The sequence below is a fragment of the Phyllopteryx taeniolatus genome, chromosome 12 (genome assembly GCF_024500385.1).
Source record: "Phyllopteryx taeniolatus isolate TA_2022b chromosome 12, UOR_Ptae_1.2, whole genome shotgun sequence".
Lineage (NCBI taxonomy): Eukaryota > Metazoa > Chordata > Actinopteri > Syngnathiformes > Syngnathidae > Phyllopteryx > Phyllopteryx taeniolatus.
In genome coordinates, this window is record NC_084513.1 from 2,097,514 (window position 1) to 2,113,710 (window position 16,197).

General features: G+C 40.8%; 1 protein-coding gene and 1 long non-coding RNA gene across 5 annotated transcripts in view; one reads left to right on the forward strand and one right to left on the reverse strand.

The window, feature by feature from the left end:
* The window catches only part of LOC133486621 (diacylglycerol kinase beta), a 141,771-nt gene extending 125,784 nt beyond the window's left edge, over positions 1–15,987 (reverse strand). For 3 of the 4 annotated variants that reach the window (XM_061792046.1, XM_061792047.1, XM_061792044.1), the window contains exons 1-2: positions 15,787–15,987; positions 1,330–1,705 (exon numbers count right to left, since the gene is read on the reverse strand). In XM_061792046.1, the coding sequence (XP_061648030.1) occupies positions 1,330–1,396 (67 nt within the window). In that variant the 5' untranslated portion in view covers positions 1,397–1,705; positions 15,787–15,987. The remainder of the gene's footprint in view (positions 1–1,329; positions 1,706–15,786) is intronic. The other variant, XM_061792045.1, reaches the window with a different exon arrangement.
* LOC133487195 (uncharacterized) lies at positions 2,620–9,276 on the forward strand. The gene is made up of 2 exons (XR_009791244.1): positions 2,620–2,919; positions 8,762–9,276. It is a non-coding gene; the product is annotated as an uncharacterized LOC133487195 (long non-coding RNA).
* Positions 15,988–16,197: the final 210 nt, after the last annotated feature.

Sequence of the window (16,197 nt, forward strand, 5' to 3'; positions counted from 1 at the left end):
CAAAGTTGCTTGGCTTCAACGTTTCATCCGTATAAAGTGTGAGGGACCTCATCAGAACACGATGCGGCAGGGCGGGAACGTACTGGCAACTGTGGTAAACCGCGGGCCGAACCATGGTGTGCCTTCAGGATTCAGCAGTGCTGCCTACAGTCCATCATAGATACTGTGATAGACCATGAGAACATTTGGCAAGCAGGAGAAGAAATATGGTCAAAATCCCACGCAGCACTACTTTTTGCTGGTTGTTCAGTTTATAACCAAAATAATCGTAAAGCAGGAGGGTGAAGTTTGACTGTTATGATGCCAATTTGTGTAAACATCAGAGACAATATAGTCTTCAATTAACTTGACATGCATAATTTCATAAACATCGACCAAAATGTAGTCTTCAACTAACCTAATGCACAGTTTTTGTAAACATTCATAAACATTCATCCATTTTCTGAGCCGCATCTGCTCACTAGGGTCGCGGGCGTGCTGCAGCCTATCCCAGCTATCATCGGGCAAGAGGCGGGGTACACCCTGAACTGGTTGCCAGCCAATCGCAGGGCACATACAAACAAACAACCATTCGCACTGACATTCACACCTACGGGCAATTTAGAGTCTCCAATTTATGCATGTTTTTGGGATGTGGGAGGAAACCGGAGTGCCCGGAGAAAACCCATGCAGGGACAGGGAGAACATGCAAACTCCACACAGGCGGGGCCGGGGATTGAACCCCGGTCCTCAGAACTGTGAGGCAGACGCTCTAACCAGTCGTCCACCGTGCCGTCATTCATAAACATTGACTACAAATTTGTTTTCAATTAACCAAGGGTACATCCATCCATCCATCCATTTTGAACACCGCTTATCCTGTTCAGGGTCACGGGGCGCTGGAGCCTATCCCAGCTGACTTCAGCCGGAAGCCGGCCTACACCCTAAAATGGTTGCCAGTCAGTCGCAGGGCACATATAGACACCTACAACCATTCGCACTCACATTCACACTCACACTGTCAATGAGTGGGAACTGAACCCAAGCTGCCCGAACCAAAGTCAGGTGAGTGTACCACTACACCATCAGTGACTCACCTCGTGTACATGTTTTTGAAAACATCAAAGACAATTTAGTTTTCTAATAATACAACTTTTTTTTTCAACGTCAAAGACACTTTAGAGGCTTCAACAAACCCAATATAATATTCCTGGTATGTAGCCGACCTGGTTGGAACTGGAATGATTTTTTACATATCACACCAACAACACCACTAAAACACACCACTTTGTTTTTTACAAACACACCAACACCAACATAGATAGTGTGTCATGGTATGTAAATACTTACACTCACTGTACTGTTGCAGCTGGTTGAACTCAGCCGGGCTCAGACATACCCAGCTCCTGTCTCCCATAATTGCTTAAATTGACGAGGTCAGGGGATGTAGTTCCACCAGAAACAGGCTTGATACTTAATCTCAGATCCGCTTTACGATGAAGACTGAGGTTAAGAGGTTTGTCATCTCGTCCTGGAGGAGAATTATGTCCCTGATTCTTTTAGAAAAAAATTTTATTTAAAAAAAAATATATAAAATGTCCACCATGAGCTGTGATGATGAGGAGGAGGATGTGTCAGGATGAGTTCAGGCCAGATATAACCTGTCTGACTGTCATCTTGGCGATGTCTTCCTCATGACTCAGCAGAAGGAACTCCATGTTCACACCTGCACGCAAACATATACACTTAGTAACACATCAACCTTTAACCCAAATATTAGAAATAGATCTGAGTATGATGTAGTGCAGTTCTGCACCATCCACCATAGCAAACATATTGTTAAATGAACAGTATTGATCAAAACTGTGTACCCATCAGGGATGTATGGTTAGAGAAGGCAGGGGAGGCTCTGGTGTCGAGTAAAAAAAAAAACAATGATGACATCAAATATTTACCGTTTTAGTTCTCTCGTCGGTGATTTCGTTTGAATTTCTTCCCTCAACTGTGATTAATATTGACTTTCTTTTTGAATACAATAACGTCCATGATTTCATTGTTAAAATTGCTGAATTTGCAATTTTCCTATACATGGGCAAGTGTGGCAGTGAGAAGCCAGACTCACCTTAGATTGTGCAATCTAATTTACTGACTGTAAATTTGAATTTACAGTAACTCACTGGCAACCGTAAGTTACTGGCAACAGTAAGCTACCCTATGAAATGTCTATATGTATATCTCAATGCATAATAAGCTTGAATCTTCATCCTACGCCTTTTCGGTTAGCTTTATCCTTTGTTGTGTTGTTGATCACAGAGGAGGATATTGGAAACTGCGTGTTCTGTCCCTCTTCAAGTCTTCAATACAAAGACTCTTGTAATATGCATTCTGATTTTGCATAGTCAAGCTAATGTACAGTATTTGATATTTGATATAATATTACATATTAAGTTTTTCTGATTGCATCAAACAGCAGATAAAGCGCGAGGTGAGGCACACAATATTCTGTCTCCACACTGTGGCAGACAGCTTCCTTAAGTGTGACTGTGGCATTGACTCATGTCGATACCTTTCTTCTACACAGACATCTAGCTAGCTTGCCTCAATTCTCTGACTTTGTAAGAAACTCCCAGACAGCTTCTCAGCTTTTTGGCCCAAATCCGTCCCGGAGGCGACAACGTGAATTAATCTTGTGCTCACTATGCCAACTACAACAGCTTCTGTAGAAAGACAATTATTGCAACTAAAAAGACCAAAAGATTCATTCGGTGTAGGAATGACAGAGGAATACTTTTTTTTACTGGCAATAATCTTTTTAGAGTTTTAGATGAAGAGGGTTCTGAAGCTCATCAAAGAAAAGGGTACTCCTTTTCTTCTTTTTTTCTTTTACAGGAAATAGAGATATTTGTTGTGAGACTCGATGGACTTCATCTACAAGTAAAGGTACAGTAAGCTAATAAAACCTTTTTCATCTGAGCGAAAATTATATCAGATTATGAAACAAAAGTCCCAAATTCAAATTAAAAACTGGATTTCTTTTTTTTAAATCCTACTTTTGTTCAACGGTCTGTGTTTAGAATATGTGCGCATTATAATAAAATAGTTTCAAAAATTAACAGAATATTTCTATGTAGGCCTAAATTAAAATTCAGTTTTGGCCAAATATTGTGTAAAAAGAATGTTTTTATATATATTTATTTGACAAACCTGAATAGAGCAAGGAGCATGTGAATGTTGCACAAACTATTTCTAATAAACAAACTGACCAAAAAGAAATATCGAAACATCAGCTTGCGAGGTGGCAAGACAAACTCAATGAAGAACAACAGCAAGCTCTGTGGAATATTTTTTTTTCCAGTTCCTAAAGCTAAACAATGACGTCTCATGTTTTCCTATTCTGAGAATATTCCATTACTGAAGTGGCTTGGAGTGAATGTTGAGGGTGCATATCATTCATGTGAAGGCAGCTCACGGATAATGCAGAACATCGCACACACCAGCAGCGGGGAGTTGAGAGCCAAGTTGCAGTCTGCACACACACTGGAGAGCTACACAAAGTCAGCTCATACCAGTGTTCTTTACTGTTAGACATGTAATCGCTCTGTGATCAACTTATTGCTGTTTTATTTGCAGAAAGTTGGAGCAAAAAAACACTTATGCACTGAAGAAATTGTGTGAACTCTATTGTCACCCATTAAAATGCAGCAGGTGAAAATTAATACAAGTGAATTGCAGCATATCTGCAGAGAGCATTTAACATTTTGAAGACCACATCCTTGAAGTCTCAGAAGGAAAAGCTGACCATTAGAGACTGTAAAGATGAACTAATGGTGAGCATTCGACAGTTCGCACATCTGCTTGACAGTAGTGATTCTTTATCGAAACCGAAAACAGAAACTGGGGAGCCCAAGCTCAAAATCTGAACGCATCAATCAAAGTGAATTAATAAGCTCTTTTCATTCACTTTTCAACACAAAGCGCTTACATCAATTAAAATATAAACATAAATCAAACCCGCCAATTATTAATTATAAAACTTGGCCAATCATTGGTAAAATTGCATTTATGGCTATAACTGCCTATTGAAATTCACTTCTTGAAAAATTTGTCTGAATTTTCTTTCTTTTTTTTTATTATATAAAGAACATTAAAGTAGGACCGCTATTGCAGTATGAGATGTAGTAGGATAAAAATAATTTTCCATACTGTTCGGTTGTAATTAATTGTAATCATTAATAAATTATGGCATAAATATTTGTTATTTTAATCTGGCGGATGCATTTGCAGCCGCCAAATGTCTTCTCTTGTATGCTCCTTTTGTATTTCCAGTATCCATTATTGCTGCTGAAATGGTGCAAATTCCCCATTGTGGGACTCATAAAGGTTATCCTATACTCTAAATATGTATTATATGAATGTGCATTCCACCTTATTAAGCGATCAATGGAAACCAGCAAGGCTGGGCGACATTAGGGACGCTCCAGTTTGAACGAGCCGCTAGCATAATGATGGTAAAGCCGCGCGGTTCCCACAATTCAGTGTGCCATGCAAATTAGAATTCTTGACTTAATGTAGACATTCAGTTTTGTTGTTAATGTGTATTTATGTTAGCACTGGTGGAATGTGGGCCTTATTTAACTGTTACATTTATGGATGATTTATGGTGCATGACTATGTCTTGATCAAACCACGATTTTAGACTGTGTATAAAATAGCGACGCACCAGTCAATTCAACCACATAGTCAGTAAAGCCCAATGGGGATTGCTTGTTAATAGCAAACTTTTTATTTTATTTTTTTAACCTGTCTTTTTCAGCTGCATAGCCATGCAGAATGGTGGATCAGTTTTGATGTGCAACAAGTGAGTTTGAAATACGCTCTCTGCTTATTTTTTTTATTATTCTGATGTTTATTGAAAATGTAGCCGGACAAAAAAGGGTTTTAGGGGACAGACAGAGGGACAGAACGGGCAGGGGCAGTAGTAATAGTAACAGCAAAGATTTCTTAACTACCTGTATGTACTGTACAAGCTTGCGCGTCAGACGCAGCAATGCTAGGAGTTAGCAGCAGTAAACATGTTTTTTCGGCCGTTTTATTTCGGTGATGGAAGTCTTTCGGTCCAAAGCTGAAAATGCACTTTTGGGCTGTTTTTGACGGAAATATTTCAGCCGCCTAGATTTTGGTGCATCGCTACTTGATAGTTAACGTCAGTACAGGACACAAACCTTTTCTGATGCCGATGCTGACAGAGAAAAGAGAAACTTACTCAGGGGGTTAATTGAAGAGTTTGAAACTAGATATGACTCCCTCAAGCCATGTGATCATTTCTTAGTATTTGATCCCTCAACATGGCCTCAGGAAATGCAAGACTGTCACTGTTTTGGCAACACAACAGTTTACAGAATTCTTCAGACATATGAGGTCACTTTGCAACTTGACAGAGACACAACTGTGAGAGAATGGATGCATTTAATGCATGCAAAACAAAAACAAAAACACACGCTTGGGAGCATTCTCTGTGGATGCCTTAGTTTGAATAGTAAAGACAAGTAACCCAGATGTTTACTCCAACATCACCAAAGTTGTTTAACTCTCTTTCACAATGCACTTGTGCGAGTGGGATGCTCACATCTCAGCATAATAAAAAACAAGTCACGTTTCATCTGTCACAGGTGATGCCTCTCCGGTGAGGTGTCCAGGGCACAACCCGCTGATATGTTATTTCAACAAATGCATTTTATAATCATTTGATAAACGTCTCCTCTACATTTTAAATACTTTAACAAAGAAATCATACTACAAAAATGATATATCTGCGATTTGAGTGGCTTCCAGTCCAGGGCGCCTTTCGCCTGAAGTCGGCTGGGCTAGGCTCCAGCACGCCCGGGACCCCGGTTCAAGTCGCCAACTGCCAGATGAATGTGGACCCAAAAAAAAAAATCAGCAGCTTGAGAGGATGCGGCAATGTACCATCCACCCTCAACATCCCCCCCGGACCCACAGTTGTGACAAGACACCTATACTGCACACTGAACTGCTCCCTGGGCACTTAAGGCCCCTGCCTGTGACAATAAAGCTATATTCTATTGCATTCTGCTTTTTGCTCGAAGTCAGCTGCGATAGGCTCCAGCTTCCCAGGACCCTGAACAGAATAAAGAGTCAAGAGAATAGATGATTGGATATTTGTTATCATTTTTCACCACAAAAATATAAATGTGTTTTGTTATTGTCAAGATTATTAGGATTTATTTGACGTCAGGGGTTGAAGCAGGCATCACCTGTCTCTGCAAACAGAATTTCTGTTTTTTTTTTTTTTTATTATTATTTAAAGCCACTTTCAACTGTTTGAATTTGAATATTTTTCCCTTCAGACAACACACGCATCATCTCAACATATCGGCTAAGACGTGAAAGAACACATACAATATATTATGTGTTTCTCAAAGTACCACGCGTGTACTCATGGACATGCATGTGTTGTTGTGTAAAGGGACAAAAGGAGGATCTTTGTGTGTTTTAGTGTGTGCGTGTGTGAAGATCTTTGCCTGTGTGTGTGTGTGTGCGTGTGTGTGAGAGTGTGTGTTTGTGTGTGTGTACAGGGGGCCACCCCCCTCTGGCGCAGAGAGGGATTCTGTTTTGCTCAATGGGTTGCTGGGCAACCATGACGTCGCTGCAGTGCAAAGAGAAACACCACGACGGAAACAGACGACTACATGAAGGGCACTTGACTTACCCGTCATAGATCGCTATCTGCTTCTTTTCGCATACACCGTCAGCATACTATTAGCAGTCACAACATTAGATACACCTACACGATCTGATAGTCAACCCATACACAGTGGCTTCGAAGTCCGAATTTAGAGTCCCACGGCTTCAGTGCAGTGCCGCGTATACCGCAATGGACCAAGCAGCACTGAGCTCTACTCCATCTAGATGCAGCGTAATTAAGAGCAAGACAAATACAAGTAGAGAACGCTCCCTACTTAGTAGAGAGAACATGGTTTGGTTCCACATTTTGGTGTGTAAATATGCAGTTTATTTCTCTCTTGTTGTATGTGATACTGCTCCCATGTCTTAAAGTAGTATTTGTTGGAAAGTTTGTAAATACCATAACATCTATACACATTTGTGTTAGCCCATCTATGGCGTTTCACATTTTATTTTCGCATGAAGCTAGGGGACTTTCATATATACAGTGTATTGTTTGGTTGTAAAAATACAATATTTAATTGTCTTTTGTTTAACGTGTCAGTTTTACAGTAAATTTGAACTGGCAGTTACAAATAAATCGCTTGAAGCCTTTGTCTTTTATTTGGAGAACTGCGCGAGTACAAGAGTGAAAACTGATGCCCACTGAATTGACCTGAACTGTCGTGCAGAGTCCGTTGTGATCTAACGTTGGCAGCCAGTTTTGCTGCGCTTTGAAATTTGAATCGCAGGGGAATGGCGCCGCAACATTGCAGATGTAATGGCTAATCAGAAATCTTCAATTAACCTACTGTGCATTTTTGGGGGGGGGGGGGGGGGGGGGGTGAGGGAGGAAACCAGAGTAGCCAGAGAAAACCCACGCAGGCACGGGGAGAACATGCAAACTCCACACAAGCGAAGCCGGATTTGAACCAGCCGTCCAGCGTGCCATCATCCTCTGAAACATCAGCAATAACTTCATCTTTGACATACATGTTTGGTCAACTGAAGAGAATTGAATATTTGATAAACCTAGTGTACGTTTGCATAAACATCAAAGAGAATTTGAGTCTACAACGACACGAAATGACCTTTTTTGTTAGCTTCAACCACAATATTGTCCTCAATAACCTAATGTACATGTTTTTGTAAACATCGTACGCATTTTTTGATCCATTTTACAAACACTCATAAACAAACCTAACAGACTGCACATGTTTTCGCAAACAAAGAACATTTTAGTAAACCCAACATGAGATTTTAATCCAGTTTTGGAGCATTCGAGAAGCTTAATATGCAAATTTTGTTGTGAACAATTGAGACAAAAGTCTTTGATGAGCCTCACATATATTGTCGTAATCGTCATAGAAAATTTTAGCAAAGCTTACATTTTTTTTTCATAAACAGATGACAATTTGGAGTCTTCAGCGAGCCCAACTTTGTGTTTTGGTTAACATCGAAGCAAGCCATTGCAGCAAACTTAACATTTTTTAAACAGAAGACAATTCGGAGTCGTCAATAAACCCAACATACAATCCAGGGTTCGGAACTTCATGTACATCTTTGTAAACAAACCACATCTATGTGTCTTTGGGAGCATCTAAGACAATTTCGAATCTCGATGTATGTGTTTCAATTTGGCCTTCAGTGAATCTAATGTACATTTCCATAAACATTAAAGACAATTTAGATTACGGTCAACAGAAATGACGTTTAGACAATATAAAAAAAGATGTTCTGAAGATTCTTTTTCCGTTTATTGTTAAGAAATAAAAGAAGTGTACAAGCATTCACGTCGGTTGATCTCCATGGTCCTTTTTTGGTGTTTTCTACCAGCACAGTTGCCATGGAGCTTGCATGTGACTTTGTTAAGCTTACTTGTGCCTGTGACTGCTCTTCACTTAGTCTGCCCACACAGGCCACCTTTGTCATGTAAAATGTCAATTCACTTGCTACAAGGCACACAGAGAGCAGTGCTGCTATTACAGGAGATTTTTGCAGCGACAATGGCGAGTTGGGGGGTGGGTGCTTGCTGACATATCGTCATGCAGGAAGTAGGACAATAATGTTGTTGTTTTATCATTTTTTTTCTGCACAGGATGTGCCTAACTGACACCCCCCGTTGTAGCTGCTCCGGGGACGAACCTCTTGACAGGAAGTGCAGCAGACCCGGTCGAGATGGCAGTCTCGTCGCTGTCATTGCGGACACACCCACTAGAGGAAGCTGTACGACTTTTGTGAAAATGCGATGACTACGCAGAAGCTTTTTCCTCCTTCTTCTTAGTGTCAAACAGCAAAGATGTTTTCGAAGTGTTTGCTAAATTTGGACGCCGCTATAAACCGGTTGCTAGCAGACCTAATTTCCCTCAAAATGTTTACTACAAAAAAAATGTATAATTGTTTATCTACAAGCAACATATAATTACAGGCAGAAAATTAAATGGTCTTAAACCAGATGGCAATAAACCTGTGTATTCAATTTTTTTGTGACAATTATCATTTAGTGAGGTGCTGTGAGATGTTGACTAATGAAAAATAAAGTGTGTGTGCCTTGGCTCAATTAAGGTTGGGAAACACTGATGTAAAGCTCCCACTAAATAACACTGCATCCACTGGCTGGCTTCTGTTTTTCATCCTTAAAAATGACATGACGCTTGTAAAATGTCTCATTTGAAGATGAAAAGGGACACGTGAAACTTTATCTTAGCAAGTTTTTTTTTTTTCATCCATACGAAATGAATCTGTACTAAATGTTTTAAATCAAAGGCTTCGTACCACCCAAACTAGCAAGAGATGTAGGGTATCCATTCATTTCCTATCCTGCTTGCCCTCATTAGTATCACGGGTGAGCTGGAGCGCATCCTAGCTGACTTCGGGCAAGAGGCAGGGTACACACTGGACTGATTGACAGTCAATCACAGCACATACGACGTGTAGACATGGTGTGAGGTACCTTTGTTTTCCTTCTGTAAATAGTCTCTTTTTTTATTTTTATTTTTTTTGACATTCCCTCCTACCCCGCATGCTTTGCTGGCTTCCCTGCGCTTGGGTTAACCAACATTGTTTTGCTTCCATTCCACCACGACAAACCCTACCTACGATAATATGGGCAATTTAAAATCTACTGTTGACCTAACATGTTTTATCAATATGGGAGGAAGACGGAGTACCCGGAGAAAACTGGAGGGATTTGAAGAACGTGCTAACCATTAACCACACTAACTACCATGCTTCCCCTATTACTGACTAGGTTAAACCAAATTTTATAGACAGTGGTACCTTGACTTACAAGTTTCCTTACAACCTCCTAATTAGGTTTACTTGCATATGCCTTTAATTCCTTCCTGCTCCCAAATCCATCTTTGTAATAAAGAAAAAAAAAACACCATAAAAATATATTAAAATATAATAAAAGAGAATGTAAAGTAATAGAGTGGTTTTAAAATTCAAGCTACAAAAAAAATGCAATCAGAATTATTCATCGAACCGGCTATATAGAACCAACCAATCAACTATATATCAACTTAAATACACTGAAATTCTATGACGTAGTTGAATTCAAAGCAGCACAGCTAATGTATAAAATTAACAACAATCGACTTTGCCACAGTACTTCAGAGGCTGTTTGAAATACGAGGCAGTTGTTATAATCTGAGAGGAACAGGGGGGTTTCAAAAATATATACAACAACAACAAATATAAAACAGAGAGGTGTCTCCGTAAGAGGATTCAACCTTTGGAATGATTATGATAATGAATTGAAATCCTGTTGCTCCCGAACTATGTTTAAAAATAAGGATGGGGAGGGGGGGGAGCATAGGTGCATATGTCTGCGTAGGTATTTATATGATAATTTATATACAGTATGTGTGTTGTGTATATACTTGCAGTATATACTGTATGTAGTGTATATATGACAAATAAACAAGCAGATATAAAATAACTATGAGGATGATGTTCAAATCTCCATTACACTTGGATGGACCGGTTATTTTTGGATACTAACAATACACTGCATATGATTAGCTTTGTACTTTATTATGTCATTATTACTTTACAACACACTTCACCAGCTGGTTTAGGATACCTTATATATGCAACGTTGTACTATCATATACAGCACATGATTAGTTTCGGCAGCACGGTGACATTCAATAAAGAAAAGACAGGTTCAAATTTAGATACATGTATATCCTTTATTTATACAAATATGATATACTGTATGTAAACATGAACAAAGCCTAAACATTGTGTTAGCTGTTATCTGTGGGGGACAAAAGACATTGTTTAAAGTTGTCACCGGTGCTATGTCCCAGTCACCTGCTGTAGGTTTTCCGCTTTACCTTGTTTTTGCATGGTTTACCATATGTGGAAGTTGGTTACTTTTGTTAAAAAAAAAAAAAAACATCTTTCATAGTTTACAAATTAATTTCGTGTTTGCAAGTTTTGCAGTTCCATTTTATGTCAATTTGTTTTTCTAGGTCTTTTATATTTTTTGTTACTTTCTCATTTGTTTATACCTCAAAGATCTTATTAAACTTGTTTCATAATCCTTATGGTGTTGTTGTTGTTTAGTTGTTTCTCTGTCTGTCTGACTTTGTTCGTAGCCTGGGATGTCCAAACTTTTTCGGCATGCAGGAAAATTGATGCGAGGGCCACTTTGACAATCCTTCAACTTTTTTTTAAACACGCTAAGACCAATTCATCAAGCAATTACAGTATCTATGTGTCATGTGTGTGTGTGTGTTCCGGGTTTTGTCTTCCCCCCTGTTTCACACACACCTGCTCCTGTGAGCATCTTCACCACCTGTGCCTCGTTCACCCTAATTACCCCTTGTATATTAGCTCGTGTCTCATTCGTTGTACCTTGTCGTCGCGTTCCAGCATTCCTTGTTTCCACGTCACAGACTCACAGTAAGACTTGACCCTGTTCCGATTATCGACCTTGCCTCTTTGCCTCATGTTTTTGGATACTGTTGCCTTTCTTGGATTGCCTGCCTGTGTACCGACCTATGCCCGTCTATTAAACCTCTCTTTTTGGAAACTGTCCATTTGTTTTGGAGTCGTGCAGTTTTGGGTCCTATCCTCTGTTCCGTTCATGACACTATGATATTTTAGTTATTTTGAGAAACTGCTTTTCTGTGGAAGGTGATCATTTTTCATGATTTTGGGGTGGCCCGCTGCCCTGTATCCCACTAGAATACTTTCGCCCCTGCCCTGTTGGTTCTATATTCGGAACCAAAACGAGAGAAAATCTGTAACACGCTGGCAATTTTTAAAGCAGTGTTTCCTTGAGGATCATGATTATTAATGTGACATGTTCAGCGTTTGCGAGCCTCGAAGAGCTTAAAGTGGAAAGAGCCAGCGGCCGACGGAGCAGCGGACTCGCTTAGCAGCACGAGCCATCAGCGGAGCAAGCGGAGGCGGCGTGACCGGAGGGAGAAGTGCCGATGCAGGGTGAACGGACAGCTCAGCGAATACCTTTTACAGAACGCCGCTCCAATCATCTTCCCACATTATGCTGTATATGACGGCAGTTCTCAAAATCTGACTGTTTATGCACTTTTAATTTACTGCTGCCTACGTTTATAAAATACATTTGTGCATTTTTATTTGACTCTATGAATTACACTTTGAAATGTATAGCCCAAATGCTGCGCTGAGCCAAATGCCAACTAAATTTGATTCCGTATGCACTTGTGCATGCCTGATTGACCAAAACTCTGTCAGTCTAAAGTATGATTTGTAATTAAGATTATTTTTTTAAGGTCTTCCATTTTTATTTTTTAATTCGATTCAATGGACCTTGGACCTTTTTAAAATATTAGCTGAATACCCCTGATGTAAACGGATAGTGACAACATGCGACACGCGTTCAATCTCAAAACCAAATTGACGCTGAACTTTGCGGCACACTGCAGTGTTGGCTGGAGGAGCTATCTTCTCGTCTTTGAAAAGTCACATTTTTTGATGCCATTTCGACTTTGAAAAATATTGGCACCTATCTGTATACCTATTACACTACCCCAGGTTATTATACATTCAACACCAAGGTTAGTTTGCAGTCAGATGGCATCCTACAAGCTTGTAACATACTGACAGTGGAAACTGTTATGCTTTCATGGCTTTTGAAAGTGAAAGAAAACCTTTTATGGACCGATGTTATCTGAAATGGTAGAACCATCATCTTTAAAGCACGGACAAGTGGATGCTGCCTCGGAATCAATAAACATCTCATGCGGCTGCACAAGACGTCGTTAAACGTGCTGTCAGCCGCCTCATGCTGGAGCGTCACTCGACAAGACAAACTCGTGAATAAATCAATAACTATATGATAAGGCATTTAATGAGCAAGTGTTTTTAGCTAGTTTGGCATACGTGTCTGTAAAGGGTCTCTGTCATGTTTAACTCCAGACATTAGTAGAAAGTAGAACTACTACTTTTTATACACTAAAAAAATGTAATTTCTATTTTTCACACACTACTATGAATTTCCCCATCATTCAGACGATCGCGAGGATCATTATCTGTTGCCATGTTGTCAGGTAATGACAACATTAAGGGTAAGCCTAAATGTAAGCAACAATGGCAGAGTACGCTGAAGCGGAGGAGGTTCTGAGTGATTTCAACAAAGGTTGGAGTGGTTTATTGATTGTTTTTGAGGAAGACGCTAGGTTGAGTGATGAAGAGGAGAGAACTAGTTATAACGAAGGACTTCAACCTTCTTTATTTGAACCATATCGTTCAGGAAGTGACGATGACTCGCACAAGTCTGCGTGGGACGGGCCCGATGGTGGAGGTTTGGAGATGGATATTGATCGCCTCTAAAACACTGAGTGGTAATAAACAATATCTGCAAAACATTTTGATTGGATAGATTTGCTTCGTTGCAAATATGAATCATACTGATGGTTTTTGTGGATACGTTTCACAGAAAAGGGTATCAGTTCGCCATTGCAGTGTAACTCTATGACCATTTATACTAATATTACACAGGGTACACACAGTGACAAAATCCCCATCTTTCATCTTGCTTATAATATTGTTTTCCTATAAATATTGACACATAGTTCACACCCCAAAAGATGTAAAAAATGACTTACTCTTTTCTGGGCAAGTTTTGTCACTTGTTACTCTGCGCTGTTTTTATATGTTGTGTTTGCGGTTTTCTTCGTTTGAAATTTCTAGGTATGGCGGTTAGCTTTAGAACTTGATTTAGAACTTGTATTGCACTTGAAACCCAAAGGATTCTTGTGTAGGAAGTGAAATGATCGCTGGACAGTACCGACGACACCGTTGGCTGCCACTTGTCCTTTGCTCTCTGAACCTGTTTCATCGATTTGTCGCTAAGATTTGAAAACATTCTTACATTCTCGCTTGGGTAATTTAAACACTCACGCCGCAACACAACGTTTTGGATTTTCTTGTACATGAAAATGACGATATCAGAATGGGAAGAAACAACAACGGCTGACCAGCCAGAGAGAAAAACTACCCTCGTGACGTCATATCCTGAAAAGGGACGCTTCGCAGGATGTGTCGCGCTAGTGCAACAAGGTGCTAAATTTGAAGTCACTGAAATTATTTTTCCACTCACTTAGCATTCAATTTAAACATAACAACCTATGTGATGACAAAAAATATATTTATACTGAATATCAATGCAGAGAGATGTAGTCTCTCCAGCGTGCCCTGGGTCGTCCCCTGGGTCTCCTCCCAGCGGGACGTGCCCGAAACACCTCACCAGGGCGGCGTCCGGGGGGCATCCTAACCAGATGTCCGATCCACCTCATTTGGCTCCTCTCAATGTGGAGCAGCGTTTCGACTGAGCCCCTCCCGGATGACCGAGCTTCACACCCTATCTCTAAGGGAGAGCTCGGACACCCTGGGGAAGTAATTCATTTCGGTCGCTTGTGTCCGCGATCTTTTTCTTTTGGTCATGACTCACAGCTCGTGACCATCGGTGAGGGTAGGAACGTAGACTGACCAGTAAATCGAGAGCTTTGCCTTTTGGTTTAGCTCTCTCTTCACCACAACAGATAGCTGCAAATGCACATCATCCTCATGATCCGCCGGGCTGCACTGGTCTACAAAATTACCAGCACCAGTCTAACTCGGCCTTGGCACGCAGTTGCGATGCCCACCCGTCGCGCCGGATTTAAAATAGTCACGAAAATGGGGCCCTTCGTCATATAAATACGAAACAAAACAGAATAATGTTTTAGTTGGTAAAAACGTTATTCACATAAAATTATTATCCATCCATCCATCCATTTTCTGAGCCGCTTGTCCTCACTAGGGTCGCGGGCGTGCTGGAGCCTATCCCAGCTGTCATCGGGCAGGAGGCGGGGTACACCCTGAACTGGTTGCCAGCCAATCGCAGGGCACATAGAAACAAACAACCATTCGCACTCACAGTCATGCCTACGGGCAATTTAGAGTCTCCAATTAATACATGTTTTTGGGATGTGGGAGGAAACCGGAGTGCCCGGAGAAAACCCACGCAGGCACGGGGAGAACATGCAAACTCCACACAGGCGGGGCCAGGGATTGAACCCGGGTCCTCAGAACTGTGAGGTTGACGCTCTAACCAGTCGGCCACCGTGCCGCCTAAAATTATTATTATTATTATTATTATTACCTGGACTGGTCACAAGCCAATTACCAGGCACATATAGACAATAAATCATTCACATTCTCAGCTCTCCTTGCATGTTTTTGGAACGTGGTAGGGTGCCGGAGTTCCTAAAGAAAACCCAAACAAACACGGGAAGAACATGCAAACTCCACACGTGATCAGAGCTTCGAAGCCAGAACTACTCAACTGTGAGGCAGTTACACCACCATGCTACAAATAATAACAAAAATGATTTGCACAATGTTTTATCATTATATGTTCGGAGCATTTGTAGGTCAAATATTTGTGGGCTTTTTTATTACAGTTCCTCTGAGGTTTTGTGTTTTCAGGTTTGCATGTAAATGATGTATGACCCACGTGCCAGAGGTTGAACACGCCTATCTTAAAGCGCTACAGCAGATGTGCAAAGTGAACTTGAAGGTAGCCAAATGAAGATGTAGAAGGAAGATAACACAGCATGAATGGCAGCCAAAAGTCCTCCCTACCTGGTTTCTTTCCCGTTCACAGGACGAAGGCGGCTTAACATCCCAGACGAGCAGCAGCCCAAGCGAGGGGCCGATCCTGTGGTTGCGAGCCCGCAGAGTTGTGTCCACACGGCGGCAGGACCAGCAGGAGCAGCAACATCCCTCACCTCATCCTCCTCCACTCTGAATGCTAGAAACCTTATTTTCCTCCCTCTGAAGCTCTGTCCCTCTCTCTCTCTCTCTCTCTTTCTCACTCACCCTTGTGTGCTTCCCTCTCTCGCTCTCTTCCCTCTTTCTGTTTCCTCTCACGTTTTAGCAACTCATTGCCTTGTTCGCTTGTGAGCAACTTCACTTCATTTATTTGGTGAAGATAAACACATTTTGAAGACGAAAACCCGAGGATCATTATTTTGAGCCATCACTTTCTTTTGT